Consider the following 15,431-nt stretch of genomic DNA (forward strand, 5'->3'; position numbering starts at 1 on the left):
GACGATGTGTGACGTATAGTGACGATGGGGAGGGGGGTTATCTTGTTGACATTGTCTTAAGTTTGTTTATCGCGTGGACATCCTCTTAAAGCCCAGCTGCACTCAGTCTAAATTTCCCAATATCCTCCTCTAGCTAAGTTTTCGGACCACAGTCGTTGTTCAGTTACCGTGGAAAATGACTTTTCGTAAATCACTAAAAGAGTAGTTGGCCTGCTATTACCATACAAAAAAATGACCAATTGTCAGATCTGTCAACACACGAATATTGGCCCAGTATAGGATAAACATTCATTATCAATATTGGCTACACCTTGGCCCAATATTGGCCTAGCATTGGTAGTGAAGCTTGGAAAGATATTGAATCAATATTAGATATATCAGACTTACACTTTGGCCAAATACTGGCTATATCTTGGTTACATCTTGGCTCAATATTGGCTATATCTTGGCCAAACATTTGCTATATCTTGGTTACATCTTGGCTCAATATTGGCTCTATCTTGGCCAAACATTTGCTATATCTTGGTTACATCTTGGCCCAATATTGGCTATATCTTGGCCAAACATTTGCTATATCTTGGTTACATCTTGGCCCAATATTGGCTATATCTTGGCCAAACATTTGCTATATCTTGGTTACATCTTGGCCCAATATTGGCTATATCTTGGCCAAACATTTGCTATATCTTGGTTACATCTTGGCCCAATATTGGCTATATCTTGGCCAAACATTTGCTATATCATGGTTACACCTTGGCTCAATATTGGCTATATCTTGGCCAAACATTTGCTATAACTTGGTTACATCTTGGCCCAATATTGGCTATATCTTGGCCAAACATTTGCTATAACTTGGTTACATCTTGGCCCAATATTGGCTATATCTTGGCCAAGCATTTGCTATATCTTGGTTACATCTTGGCCCAATATTGGCTATATCTTGGCCCCATGTTGGCTATATCTTGGTTATATCTTGGCCAAATAAAGGCTATATCTTGGCCCCATGTTGGCTATATCTTGGTTATATCTTTACCCAATGTTGGCTATATCTTGGCCCAATATTGGCTATATCATGGTTACATCGTGATCCAATAAAGGCTATATCTTGGCCCAATATTGGCTATATCTTGGTTACATCTTGGCTCAATATTGGCTATATCTTGGTTACATCTTGGCTCAATATTGGCTATATCTTGGCCCAATATTGGCTATATCTTGGTTACATCTTGGCTCAATATTGGCTATATCTTGGCCCAATATTGGCTATATCTTGGTTACATCTTGGCTCAATATTGGCTATATCATGGTTACATCTTGACCCAATAAAGCTATATCTTTGCCCAATGTTGGCTATATCATGGATTTCAAATATCAAGATATATATCTAGGCCCGATCTTGGTTTGTCAGACTATGTTAACTGGGTGTAGTTCTTCTCTTAATGACACCCAGCGCCCGGTTTATGCAGTATTTTTTTTTAACCTTTTCAACACATCATCAGTGTGACTGTGGCGTTATTCATAAAGGTCCCCCCCCATTAGGTAATTAAAATAGAAAACTAACAAAGTTTTCGGATTTAGGTAAACAAAAAAGTGTATTCTGGTTGCATCAAATAACATTTCCTCAAATTACATGCTACATAATCAGTGGTTCACAATAATTTTGTTTAATTTGCAACCCCCCTCCCCACCCCGATTTATCTTTTCCCTGAAAGTTCCATCTTTAGTAACCAATCCTATCAATATTACAAAATTAAGTGTACATTTTTAAAATTAACTCTTATTCAACTTACTCAATAAAATAACTCAAACATACATAGGCAAACACACACGCACACACACACCCAAACACGCATAGACACACAGACATACACACACAGACATATATATATATATATATATATATATATATATATATATATATATATATATATATATATATATATATATATATATATATGTTACTGCCAAAGCCCGAAGTGCGGCCAATGCGATACTTAAATTTGTCCGTTTATTTCAGTAAAAATGTGTTGTACAAGATCTAGTAATGTTCTTCCTTAATCATCTTGAAGAAGATTTGCTCTAATGAAGTTTTCTGCACCGTGTAGTGTTTTAAATTGTAACTTTCTTTGGCCTTCTCTAAGATAGTGAAGAGTGCAGACAGTCGAACATGCTGGGGTATTTGTAGCTGGCACAGGGCCTTTTGTTTACTGAACAACTGAAAAAAACAACAGAACTTATTCCAGATGTGACTGATACAAACCGGAGACCGGAAAGATGCGCAACCGAAAACTGCGCATTAAAAGTGCTCAATGGCATTTTTGTTTTCTAAATTCGAGCATTTATAGTCATTAACAAATAGTGACTACATGTACACTGTAGTATAATAAAACATATTGCCATGAAATATGACAAAGTTAACGTGTATTAGAATTATTAGTTAGTATTTGCGCCTTTTTCGGCTCGCGCAGTTTTCCATTGCTCAAAGAGTGACCACATGTACACCGTAGTATAATAAAACATATTTCCATGAAATATGACAAAATTAACGTGTATTAGAATTATTAGTTAGTATTCGCGCCTTTTTCGGCTCGCGCAGTTTTCCTTTGCACAGTTTTTTCGATTGCGTATTTTTCTGGGAAACATACCTTAATAATAGTAATCGAATATTTCCTAGTGTCGGAAGTCTGATATTTATAGTCGTATTTCTGTCTTGCTGACTAGTGACTAGGCCTAAAAAAAAGTATTCACGACTTCCGCCTCTCTTCTTATGGTTGGTCTCGTGGCTCCACTTCTGAGACCTGACTAACGTTAGGAAAACTAAGCGCTGACCACACTACCCCTCGAATGCCGAGATAATTTAACTCTACTTAATCTGCCCCATGTGTCTTGGACACAAACCGAAAATATAATGATAATGATTTCTGTATATATAATAAATGTAAATATTTCTACATACCACAACATTTATAAATGATCCATGCACGAAATCTACAGCCGGTTCTATTGGTATCAAAAGTCCGTTTTCTAACTGATTGGCGTAAAGGAATACTGAATAAACTGTTTTAAATTTGTTCTCCAAACTTTCTCGGCTTCCTAGGCAAAGTAACTGTCCCTTTTTAATGATAGCAAATTTACCGCACAAAGCTTGGCATTCCTCTATGCTGAAATGTAAAAAATAAGTTTAAAAATGTTTAGCATGCCTCTATGCTGAAAGTAAAAAAATACGTTTAAAAAGTTTAGAATTCCTCTATGCTGAAAGTAAAAAATAGGTTTAAAAAGTTAAGAATTCCTCTATGCTGAAAATAAAAAATACGTTTAAAAAAGAGGTAAAGAAGTTTAAAGCATGGGAGCTTCTTAAATGTGTTAACAAATAAAAATAAAGTTTGTCTTTAGCTGAATCGATGGAATAACCTATAGTTTCTCATATGTATTACGATGAATTAAACATGGTAATTTACCCGTGATATAGAATCAGCGCCCCCCCCCACATCCTCAAACCCGGAGCACGTGTACAGCATCCGGACGAAGCAGCAAATTTTAAGTGTGCCTCCCAGAAGTTTCAAGCCCCCCCCCCCCCCCCCCCCCACCAATGCCGAAGAAAATGTCTGAAAATAACCCGGTTTAGTCTTAGAATATGTAGCTTATGTTGTAGAATATGTAACTTATGATGTAGAATATGTAGCTTATGTTGTAGAATATGTAACTTATGTTGTAGAATATGTAACTTATGATGTAGAATATGTAACTTATGTTGTAGAATATGTAACTTATGTTGTAGAATATGTAACTTATGTTGTAGAATATGTAGCTTATGTTGTAGAATATGTAACTTATGTTGTAGAATATGTAACTTATGTTGTAGAATATGTAACTTATGTTGTAGAATATGTAACTTATGTTGTAGAATATGTAGCTTATGTTGTAGAATATGTAACTTATGATGTAGAATATGTAACTTATGTTGTAGAATATGTAACTTATGTTGTAGAATATGTAACTTATGTTGTAGAATATGTAGCTTATGCTGTAGAATATGTAACTTATGTTGTAGAATATGTAACTTATGTTGTAGAATATGTAACTTATGTTGTAGAATATGTAACTTATGTTGTAGAATATGTAGCTTATGTTGTAGAATATGTAACTTATGTTGTAGAATATGTAACTTATGATGGTTTAAAGCACAAGAGATTAGGACTAAGCTGAAATCTTGACCCTAATCCTAACAGATTCACCATGCCTAGAGATTAGGACTACATCTGAAACCTTGACTCTAAACCTAACAGATTCACCATACACAAGAGATTAGGACTACAGCTGAAACATTGACTAACAGATTCACCATGCCTAGAGATTAGGACTACAGCTGAAACCTTGACACTAATCCTAACAGATTCACCATGCCTAGAGATTAGGACTACAGCTGAACCCTAATCCTAACAGATTCACCATACACAAGAGATTAGGACTACAGCTGAAACCTTGACACTAATCCTAACAGATTCACCATGCCTAGAGATTAGGACTACAGCTGAAACCTTGACTAACAGATTCACCATGCCTAGAGATTAGGACTACAGCTGAAACCTTGACGCTAATCCTAACAGATTCACCATGCCTAGAGATTAGGACTACAGCTGAACCCTAATCCTAACAGATTCACCATACACAAGAGATTAGGACTACAGCTGAAACCTTGACACTAATCCTAACAGATTCACCATGCCTAGAGATTAGGACTACAGCTGAAACCTTGACTAACAGATTCACCATGCCTAGAGATTAGGACTACAGCTGAAACCTTGACTAACAGATTCACCATGCCTAGAGATTAGGACTACAGCTGAAACCTTGACCCTAATCCTAACAGATTCACCATGCCTAGAGATTAGGACTACAGCTGAAACCTTGACTAACAGATTCACCATGCCTAGAGATTAGGACTACAGCTGAAACCTTGACTAACAGATTCACCATGCCTAGAGATTAGGACTACAGCTGAAACCTTGACTAACAGAATCACCTTGACACTGATCAGTACAAACCTGCTGATGTTTGCTGTCTAAAGACGTAAGTATTTCTTATACTCATGTCTTCTAGGTTAGCAAATGGCCATTCCGTAGTATCACATTCTCCCATTTTCAATTAAATACCAGGGTATATAATGTGTTGTACACTCAACACGAAAATGCGAAAATAGAAGAACGAGTTAATCAGACGAAAGACTGGACCCTAAACCAATTCTGTTAACTTTATTAAATCTAAATTTGTGAGCTTGTGGAAACTATAAATCTACATTTGTGAGCTTGTGGAAACTATATACATTTATTAATGTCTACTTATATAATCTATGTAATTCTACATAAATAAAGTATACGCTAGGTATATCTACCTTTAGGAACTTGTACAAGCTATATAAATTTGCCTGTTGGAACTTGTACAAGCTATATAAATTTACCTGTTGGAACTTGTACAAGCTATATAAATTTACCTGTTGGAACTTGTACAAGCTATATAAATTTACCTGTTGGAACTTGTACAAGCTATATAAATTTACCTGTTGGAACTTGTACAAGCTATATAAATTTGCCTGTTGGAACTTGTACAAGCTATATAAATTTACCTGTTGGAACTTGTACAAGCTATATAAATTTGCCTGTTGGAACTTGTACAAGCTATATAAATTTACCTGTTGGAACTTGTACAAGCTATATAAATGTACCTGTTGGAACTTGTACAAGCTATATAAATTTACCTGTTGGAACTTGTACAAGCTATATAAATTTACCTGCTGGAACTTGTACAAGCTATATAAATTTGCCTGTTGGAACTTGTACAAGCTATATAAAATTTACCTGTTGGAACTTGTACAAGCTATATAAATTTGCCTGTTGGAACTTGTACAAGCTATATAAATTTACCTGTTGGAACTTGTACAAGCATATAAATTTACCTGTTGGAACTTGTACAAGCTATATAAATTTACCTGTTGGAACTTGTACAAGCTATATAAATTAACCTGTTGGAACTTGTACAAGCTATATAAATTTGCCTGTTGGAACTTGTACAAGCTATATAAATTTGCCTGTTGGAACTTGTACAAGCTATATAAATTTACCTGTTGGAACTTGTACAAGCTATTTAAATTTACCTGTTGGAACTTGTACAAGCTATATAAATTTACCTGTTGGAACTTGTACAAGCTATATAAATTTACCTGCTGGAACTTGTACAAGCTATATAAATTTACCTGTTGGAACTTTTACAAGCTATATAAATTTATCTGTTGGAACTTGTACAAGCTATATAAATTTACCTGTTGGAGCTTGTACAAGCTATATAAATTTACCTGTTGGAACTTGTACAAGCTATATAAATTTACCTGTTGGAACTTGTACAAGCTATATAAATTTACCTGTTGGAACTTGTACAAGCTATATAAATTTACCTGTTGGAACTTGTACAAGCTATATAAATGTACCTGTAGGAACTTGTACAAGCTATATAAATTTACCTGTTGGAACTTGTACAAGCTATATAAATTTACCTGTTGGAACTTGTACAAGCTATATAAATTTACCTGTTGGAACTTGTACAAGCTATATAAATTTACCTGTTGGAACTTGTACAAGCTATATAAATTTACCTGTTGGAACTTGTACATGCTATATAAATTTACCTGTTGGAACTTGTACAAGCTATATAAATTTACCTGTTGGAACTTGTACAAGCTATATAAATTTACCTGTTGGAACTTGTACAAGCTACATAAATGTACCTGTTGGAGCTTGTACAAGCTATATAAATTTACCTGTTGGAACTTGTAGAAGCTACATAAATGTACCTGTTGGAACTTGTACAAGCTATATAAATTTACCTGTTGGAACTTGTACAAGCTATATAAATTTACCTGTTGGAACTTGTACAAGCTATATAAATTTACCTGTTGGAACTTGTACAAGCTATATAAATTTACCTGCTGGAACTTGTACAAGCTATATAAATTTACATGTTGGAACTTTTACAAGCTATATAAATTTACCTGTTGGAACTTGTACAAGCTATATAAATTTACCTGTTGGAGCTTGTACAAGCTATATAAATTTACCTGTTGGAACTTGTACAAGCTATATAAATTTACCTGTTGGAACTTGTACAAGCTATATAAATTTACCTGTTGGAACTTGTACAAGCTATATAAATTTACCTGCTGGAACTTGTACAAGCTATATAAATTTACATGTTGGAACTTTTACAAGCTATATAAATTTACCTGTTGGAACTTGTACAAGCTATATAAATTTACCTGTTGGAGCTTGTACAAGCTATATAAATTTACCTGTTGGAACTTGTACAAGCTATATAAATTTACCTGTGGAACTTGTACAAGCTATATAAATTTACCTGTTGGAACTTGTACAAGCTATATAAATTTACCTGTTGGAACTTGTACAAGCTATATAAATGTACCTGTTGGAACTTGTACAAGCTATATAAATTTACTTGTTGGAACTTATACAAGCTATATAAATATACCTGTTGGAACTTGTACAAGCTATATAAATTTACCTGTTGGAACTTGTACAAGCTATATAAATTTACCTGTTGGAACTTGTACAAGCTATATAAATTTACCTGTTGGAACTTGTACAAGCTATATAAATGTACCTGTTGGAACTTGTACAAGCTATATAAATTTGCCTGTTGGAACTTGTACAAGCTCTATAAATGTACCTGTGTGATGTCATCAGTATCGTCCTTTTATGAGCCTTGATGGAGAGCATAATGTCCCACATGTTTCGCCGAGAGACCGGATCCATCCCAGCCGTGGGATCATCTAGTACCAGCAGGTTGGGGTTACACACTATGGCGATTCCAACTGACAGTTTTCTTTTAGTTCCGTTGCTAGAAAATAGCATTAGGCTTAAGTATACAATTTAGAGTAACTGTAATTATTGTCTTGGGAATTCTTTAAAGGTTCGTTACATTTAATTACATTTTGAAAGAGCAGTTCAACTTCTTAAATACTGAGTTTTGCAAAGTCTAGGTATATTGCTCGATTTATATTGCGATGGACAAAATATCTTTAAAAGTACGAAATGACTGCTTCAGTTCAGTGTTAATTAAATAAAGGCTACTTTTTATAATTGTAAATATGTAACGTCAAACTTTGACACCCCCCCCCCACTCCACCTTGTCACATATCGGTAATTCCGAAACCCCTCGCCCCAGGAGTGTGGCGTCGTTTATGGGCCAACCCATAAAGCAAGCGAAAGTAAAAATGTTGAAAATATTCAAATGAAAAAATCTTTCTTTAATTGACATTGGGATATACTTTAACAGATACGCAGGCTTACATAGAAACAATAACTTATCGAGCAAGGCGGCACAAATAAGTAGCAAGGTAAGGGTTCGTCCTTAAATAGCACGCCCACTGTCTTAAGACACACCCAAATAGCACGCCCACTGTCTTAAGACACACCCAAATAGCACGCCCACTGTCTTAAGACACACCCAAATAGCACGCCCACTGTCTTAACACACACCCAAATAGCACGCCCACTGTCTTAAGACACACCCAAATAGCACGCCAACTGTCTTAAGACACACCCAAATAGCACGCCCACTGTCTTAAGACACACCCAAATAGCACGCCCACTGTCTTAAGACACACCCAAATAGCACGCCCACTGTCTTAAGACACACCCAAATAGCACGCCCACTGTCTTAAGACACACCCAAATAGCACGCCAACTGTCTTAAGACACACTCAAATAGCACGCCCACTGTCTTAAGACACACCCAAATAGCACGCCCACTGTCTTAAGACACACCCAAATAGCACGCCCACTGTCTTAAGACACACCCAAATAGCACGCCCACTATCTTAAGACACACCCAAATAGCACGCCCATTGTCTTAAGACACACCCAAATAGCTCGCCCACAGTCTTAAGACACACCCAAACAGCTCGCCAAAGGTCTTAAGACACAACCAAATAGCTCGCCCACAGTCTAAAGACACACCCAAATAGCTCGTCCACTGTCTTAAGACACAACCAAATAGCTCGCCCACAGTCTAAAGACACACCCAAATAGCTCGCCCACTGTCTTAAGACACACCCAAATAGCTCGCCCACTGTCTTAAGACACACCCAAATAGCACGCCCACTGTCTTAAGACACACCCAAATAGCTCGTCCACTGTCTTAAGACACACCCAAATAGCACGCCCACTGTCTTAAGACACACCCAAATAGCTCGTCCACTGTCTTAAGACACAACCAAATAGCTCGCCCACTGTCTTAAGACACACCCAAATAGCACGCCCACTGTCTTAAGACACACCCAAATAGCTCGCCCACAGTCTAAAGACACAACTAAATAGCACGCCCACAGTCTAAAGACACACCCAAATAGCTCGTCCACTGTCTTAAGACACACCCAAATAGCACGCCCACTGTCTTAAGACACACCCAAATAGCTCGTCCACTGTCTTAAGACACACACAAATAGCTCGCCCACTGTCTTAAGACACACACAAATAGCTCGCCCACTGTCTTAAGACACAACCAAATAGCTCGCCCGCTGTCTTAAGACACACCCAAATAGCTCGTCCACTGTTTAAAGACACACCCAAATAGCACGCCCACAGTCTTAATTAAGACACACCCAAATAGCACGCCCACTGTCTTAAGACACACCCAAATAGCTCGCCCAGTCTTAAGACACACACCAAATAGCTCGCCCACTGTCTTAAGACACAACTAAATAGCTCGCCCGCTGTCTTAAGACACACCCAAATAGCACGCCCACTGTCTTAAGACACACCCTAATAGCTCGCCCACAGTCTTAAGACACACCCAAATAGCACGCCCGCTGTCTTAAGACACACCCAAATAGCACGCCCACTGTCTTAAGACACACCCAAATAGCTCGACCACTGTCTAAAGACACAACCAAATAGCTCGCCCACTGTCTTAAGACACACCCAAATAGCACGCCCACTGTCTTAAGACACACCCAAATAGCTCGCCCACAGTCTAAAGACACAACCAAATAGCACGCCCACAGTCTAAAGACACACCCAAATAGCTCGCCCACAGTCTTAAGACACACCCAAACAGCTCGCCAATTGTCTTAAGACACACCCAAATAGCACGCCCGCTGCCCGTTTACCTGTAGTTTTTGGTCTGCTTGTCCTCATGCGGCCTGAGCTTGATGAAGTCTATAATATCTTCCACCAGCTGGGACACACTGTCCCCAACGACCCCCTTGAGCCTGGCGTACAGGAGGAGCACCTCACGCCCCGTCAGTCTGTGTTGGAGTGCCGGCAACTGGGGGCAGTAGCCGATCGTCTTTTGGGTCTGTCACACAACAACACACCTTATTTCCCCTGCTTTGCTCAGATATTTGTTTATACGCGTAACTGCTGCTCGTTTTTGCGTGTGGATGTTTGTGTGTTTGTGGTAAAAACTCAAGTTTTGACCCTTTTCAAATGGAGTGATGGCCGTCAGATAATCTCATCTCCGTTCATAACTCAAACATATCTCTACTTCACTCGAATTAATTAAGTTAGTTATTACAATTTAATTTGAAGCCAACGTATAAAAAGAACAGCGTGATGGAGAGATTAGCCAGATGAGCTGGTTCAGGAAGCTGGATGTAAATAAGGGCTGGTGGAGGGTGACTTTTGTGGAGGACAATATACCAATCAATACTCTCATAACCTACATGGCCTGTAAGCCTCGCAAACCAGTTGTCGGGATTTAGTCCAATATTGAATGTACTTATACTTATAGATATCCTAATATATAAAAGACCATGTGCGCACTTCTCTCTTTCTCTGTCCGCAAAATATTTTCGCAGGATATCACATCAGAATCTTCAGCGATATATGGAGAACTTAATACGGACTTTTGTTGAAAATAATATGGTAGATGTTTTAAATGTATAAACACAATTTTATTTAAAGAAGAAAAAAAAAATAAAGGCATATTCTAATGTAGAAAAACAGTTTTAATTAAGCAACCGGAAAAGTGTTTATAGTTGGGACAAGAACGCCGAAATCGATGACGTCACATGTCATATGTTTGAAGTAAGGAAAGTACACAAAACCAATGGCGTCATCTTCCAATTTTAGAATACTAAGAAATGAACTATTTCATTAAAATTTGGTTTGATCTATAGATTTACTTATCGAGACATAATTTATGAACTTTATACAATTTCCTCGGCCAAAACTAATACAAATTACTTAAAAAAAACAGCATAAATATTGTTGAAAAGCCGGGTTTTTAACGTAATCATTTCTTATAATCAATGTGTGCATTTAATATGGTGTTGTGTTGACTAATTATGTATATAATTTTGTTTTATTTTTTCTAATAGTTATAAGTAGCCTATGTTATTTTTATATGTATCGGACATTTAGCTATTTAGTTATTTCTTTGCATTGTCACTAATATCGTTAAACCTGTAGCAAAGCGCATTGCGTTTTGACCAATAACTTGAATAACTAATTTTATAAAATATTCTTCTAAAAATGTATACCATTAAAATATATAGACCTATGATTCACGTGTAACGGGTACCGACGGCTAGTATATTAGAATCATTGTTTGCTGAAACATGTATTCAAACTATTTCTTATTTTGTCCGCACACCTGTTTGTAAACCAGTTGACGCCTCCACTTGTCAGTCGCCATCTTGACCAAAGTGATTTAGATAAATCTTTATATAACAGACGTATACGGACAGGACACGATGAGCTTACCCGTGTGGTCTTGACACTATCCCCGTGAACGAATATGTCCCCCTGCGTAATGGAAATCTCCCCAGTCAACATCTTAAAGATGGTTGTCTTCCCCGAGCCAGTTTGGCCGAGAATGCCGAAACACTCGTTGTGGCCGATGCTGAGACTGAGCGAATGTACAGCACAGCGAGACGAGCATTGGCGGGCGTAGTTCTTCTGGGCGTCTACCAGCAGGATGGCGTCTGGCGAGTCAACGTCACATGTGGGTGACAAACTTGTTTGGGTGACAAACTTGTTTGTGTGACAAACTTGTTTGGGTGACAAAGTTGTTTGGGTGACAAACTTGTTTGGGTGACAAACTTGTTTGGGTGACAAACTTGTTTGGGTGACAAACTTGTTTGGGTGACAAACTTGTTTGGGTGACAAACTTGTTTGGGTGACAAACTTGTTTGGGTGACAAACTTGTTTGGGTGACAAACTTGTTTGGGTGACAAACTTGTTTGGGTGACAAACTTGTTTGGGTGACAAACTTGTTTGGGCGACAAACTTGTTTGGGCGACAAACTTGTTTGGGTGACAAACTTGTTTGGGTGACAAACTTGTTTGGGTGACAAACTTGTTTGGGTGACAAACTTGTTTGGGTGACAAACTTGTTTGGGTGACAAACTTGTTTGGGCGACAAACTTGTTTGGGCGACAAACTTGTTTGGGCGACAAACTTGTTTGGGTGACAAACTTGTTTGGGTAACATCCTACTGTTAAATCTTTAGGCACAGACAAAACGCAGATGTATCTACTTGACGTACTACATATCATCATTATCTTTTCCCGTTTGTGTCCATGACACATGGGACAGATGAAGTAAAGCTCATCTGTTTCCTTTACCTCCTCATACAAGGGGATAGCGTGGTCAACCCAACTGCCGTAGTTTCCGTAACATGAGCCAGGTACCAATCAGAGCTGAGTCGACTCAGTCCAACAGTCTAAAGCCTGGTTTTAATCTCGAGACTGACTAGCAGTCGTAAGTTCTATGATCCACCAACACCGTTAATGTACATAAAAGAAGGAAAATAAAACTAAGAAACGAGTAGTAATAACTATACTCTTTTTCTTGAGGGTAGCGATGTCTGTTGTTTTGATTTTCTCCCTTTCTGCTTTGACATCCACATCTTCGTGGATCGGGCGAGGATAGGACGCTTTCCTCATGATGATTTTGTAGTAGAAACACGATCTCCTGCAATACAAACTGTACGTCTGTAGTAACTCATGCGTGACGACATTTACAGTGTGCGTGTGTGTGTTTGTGTGTGTGTGTGGTAGTAATAAAGTAACTCAAGCGAGACGATAATTACACTGTGTGTGTGTTATAAAAATAAATCAATGATTTATTTACGAGTTAAATTTAATTTTTTTTGTCATCACACATCATCACACATCATCACACATCACACATCAACACACATCAACACACATCAACACACATCAACACAAATCAACACACATCAACACACATTAACACACATCACACATCGTCACACATCATGAAACATCATGACACATCCTGACACATCATCACACATCATCCCACATGACACATCATGACACAGCTTCACACATCATCACACATCAGGGTTTAGCTTCAGTTTTGTGGTATGTGCCACACTTACACTTACCATAAGAAAATGTGAAGCTTGAACTCGATACAAAAGACGGCGAGCCAAGAGAAGCAGGCGATGATCAGAAAGATAAAAATACTGTACAGGAGGCCGAAATCCTTTTCCAAAAATGGACTTACAGCGCTCACTGTGAAGCAACAACAAGTATGATGTTATGTTATAAATAATCTACACAAGTTTTGCGATTAGAGGTTGTACTCAGCGGCGTAGCGAGGTCGGGTGTCACCCGGTGCGGCACTTAATGGTGTCACCCCCCCAGAGGCGTAGCGACCCTTCCCGGGGACAAACTTTCCATTTTCGATTTGCACCCGCCCCACAAACTTTCGATTTGCACCTCTTAAAACACGTGGTCGAGTCGGTAAAGCTCATGGTTGCTAAACCGAAAAGTCTCGAGTTCGAACCCTCGGGCAGATGAGGCTCGTTAGCTGGGGACAGCCACTCTTCTAGGAGAGACAACTCCAAAATTAAACAACTGCTGCCTTGTAGATTGTTCTTGGTTGGACAAAGGCTATGGAAGCAAATCCAAAAAGAAAAGCAGGCTGAAATCGGAGTCAATGGCCTCAATGGCGCATAACCAGTTGACACGTAACGCTTAATTGTGTTGGAGGCGAGGTCGAGTCGGCAAAAAGCTCATGGTTGATAAATTCGAACAAAGTCTCGAGTTCGAACCCACTGGCAGATAAATCTCGATCCCCTTCAACACTAATAATTAAGAACGAAGAAGAAGAAGAAAGAAAACACTATTTAAAACTCGATTAATCAATTAAGTCGAATTTTCATTTTTCTCTATATATTTTGCTATTTTTTGCCTTGGTGTCACACCCCCCCCCCTAAAATGGTGTCACCCGGTGCGGTCCGCATTCCCCGCCCCACCCCCTCTCTACGCCTCTGGTTACACTGAAATGGTTTTTACAGTAAACTCTTTTTATACAGTAGTACTTAAACACCAATGGGACGGCGTGGCCTAGAGGTTGAGAGCTAGACTGCTAAACCGAGAGTATCCGGGATCAAATAAGTGGAACGTCACCGAGTCCCCCCCCCCCCCCCCCCAGCTCTGATGGGACGGCGTGGCCTAGAGGTTGAGAGCTAGACTGCTAAACCGAGAGTATCCGGGATCAAATCAGTGGAACGTCACCGTTAGGAGCATCGAATAGTATTTTATTGTGCCGAAATGTATAGCAATAGTAATGTATCGCATTGTATTTTGTCGTGGTCTATACTCTTGCACCATGTTATGAGAAGCTGGATTGGTTAGTTCGCTTTGTGGATTAGGGCGTGTATGTGATGGGGTTGGGCTTTTGGATATGGGTGAGGTTGGCAACAAGATCAACGGTAGATAGCAGTTTTTGAATATGTGCTTTTAGTAGTTATTCAATTTAGAGCACTGTTCATTCGAAAAGTGTCCAAATACATCTGTACTTCATTTTACATAAGTGTTAAGAATATCGTATTGAATTCGATTATGTTATATTGGGCTCTCTTACGGCGTGCTATATCATGTAGAGTTGTGCTTTTGGTAATGTATTGGTAATGTACTTTGTTTTTTATTGTCTTTTCGTTGTGCTGTTTTTTTTTATGTCCATAAGGGGATATAACAAAGCCAAGATAATTTTGTCGATAATAAACTGAATTGTTTCCCTTTGAAAAGTTTTTTTAGCAGCTCGGGATTAATATTGCTACATAATTTATTGCTCAATTTTCATAACAATGCACACGTTACGAATGTTTTTAAGATGTAGGAAATATCTGCTCAAACTTTTTGGGTAGTCCAAACATACACATACACAGAAACCAAGAAGTTATGAGAGCCATATTTTGTGATATGGCAGTGGACAAGGAATAATGTTAAAGTACCTGTCTGAGCATCGTCGTCAGTGCAATCATAGTTCATTAATCCTAGTAAAATATAGGCGAACAGGTAGTCAGGTGATATCATGCTCGACACAGTTCCAATGATGGCGCTATCTTCAGACTTAAACCAATTATTTAGGGCAATCATTCTCA

General features: G+C 38.3%; 2 protein-coding genes across 2 annotated transcripts in view; both read right to left on the bottom strand.

Annotated features, from left to right (window-relative positions):
- Nucleotides 1–1,967: 1,967 nt before the first annotated feature.
- Nucleotides 1,968–12,972, bottom strand: LOC131946004 (phospholipid-transporting ATPase ABCA3). Its single transcript, XM_059306636.1, has 6 exons — nt 12,855–12,972; nt 11,775–11,995; nt 10,178–10,365; nt 7,735–7,905; nt 2,957–3,161; nt 1,968–2,215 (listed from the first exon to the last, which is right to left on the bottom strand). Exons 1-6 carry the CDS (start codon nt 12,955–12,957, stop codon nt 2,039–2,041), a joined length of 1,065 nt encoding a protein of 354 aa, XP_059162619.1. The 5' UTR covers nt 12,958–12,972; the 3' UTR covers nt 1,968–2,038.
- A 448-nt stretch (nt 12,973–13,420) lies between these two features.
- The window catches only part of LOC131946020 (uncharacterized), a 9,973-nt gene continuing 7,962 nt past the window's right edge, over nt 13,421–15,431 (bottom strand). The window contains exons 5-6 of the mRNA XM_059306649.1: nt 15,282–15,431; nt 13,421–13,554 (exon numbers count right to left, since the gene is read on the bottom strand). The exon at nt 15,282–15,431 is cut by the window's right edge and continues 12 nt beyond it. Coding sequence (XP_059162632.1) covers nt 13,421–13,554; nt 15,282–15,431 — 284 coding nt within the window. The remainder of the gene's footprint in view (nt 13,555–15,281) is intronic.

Source organism: Physella acuta, unplaced genomic scaffold, assembly GCF_028476545.2.
Source record: "Physella acuta isolate Inbredline_101_S28 unplaced genomic scaffold, ASM2847654v3 ptg000543l, whole genome shotgun sequence".
NCBI classification, from domain to species: Eukaryota; Metazoa; Mollusca; class Gastropoda; family Physidae; genus Physella; species Physella acuta.

Bases quoted from the DNA above. Each gene is read 5' to 3' on its own strand.
- LOC131946004 (XM_059306636.1), bottom strand. From the start codon at position 12,957: ATGAGGAAAGCGTCCTATCCTCGCCCGATCCACGAAGATGTGGATGTC. The intron at 11,996-12,854 runs GTATAGTTATTA...TTGACTCGCCAG, and splicing joins CGCTACCCTCAAGAAAAAGA to ACGCCATCCTGCTGGTAGAC. The intron at 10,366-11,774 runs GTAAGCTCATCG...GTTGTGTGACAG, and splicing joins ATAGTGTCAAGACCACACGG to ACCCAAAAGACGATCGGCTA.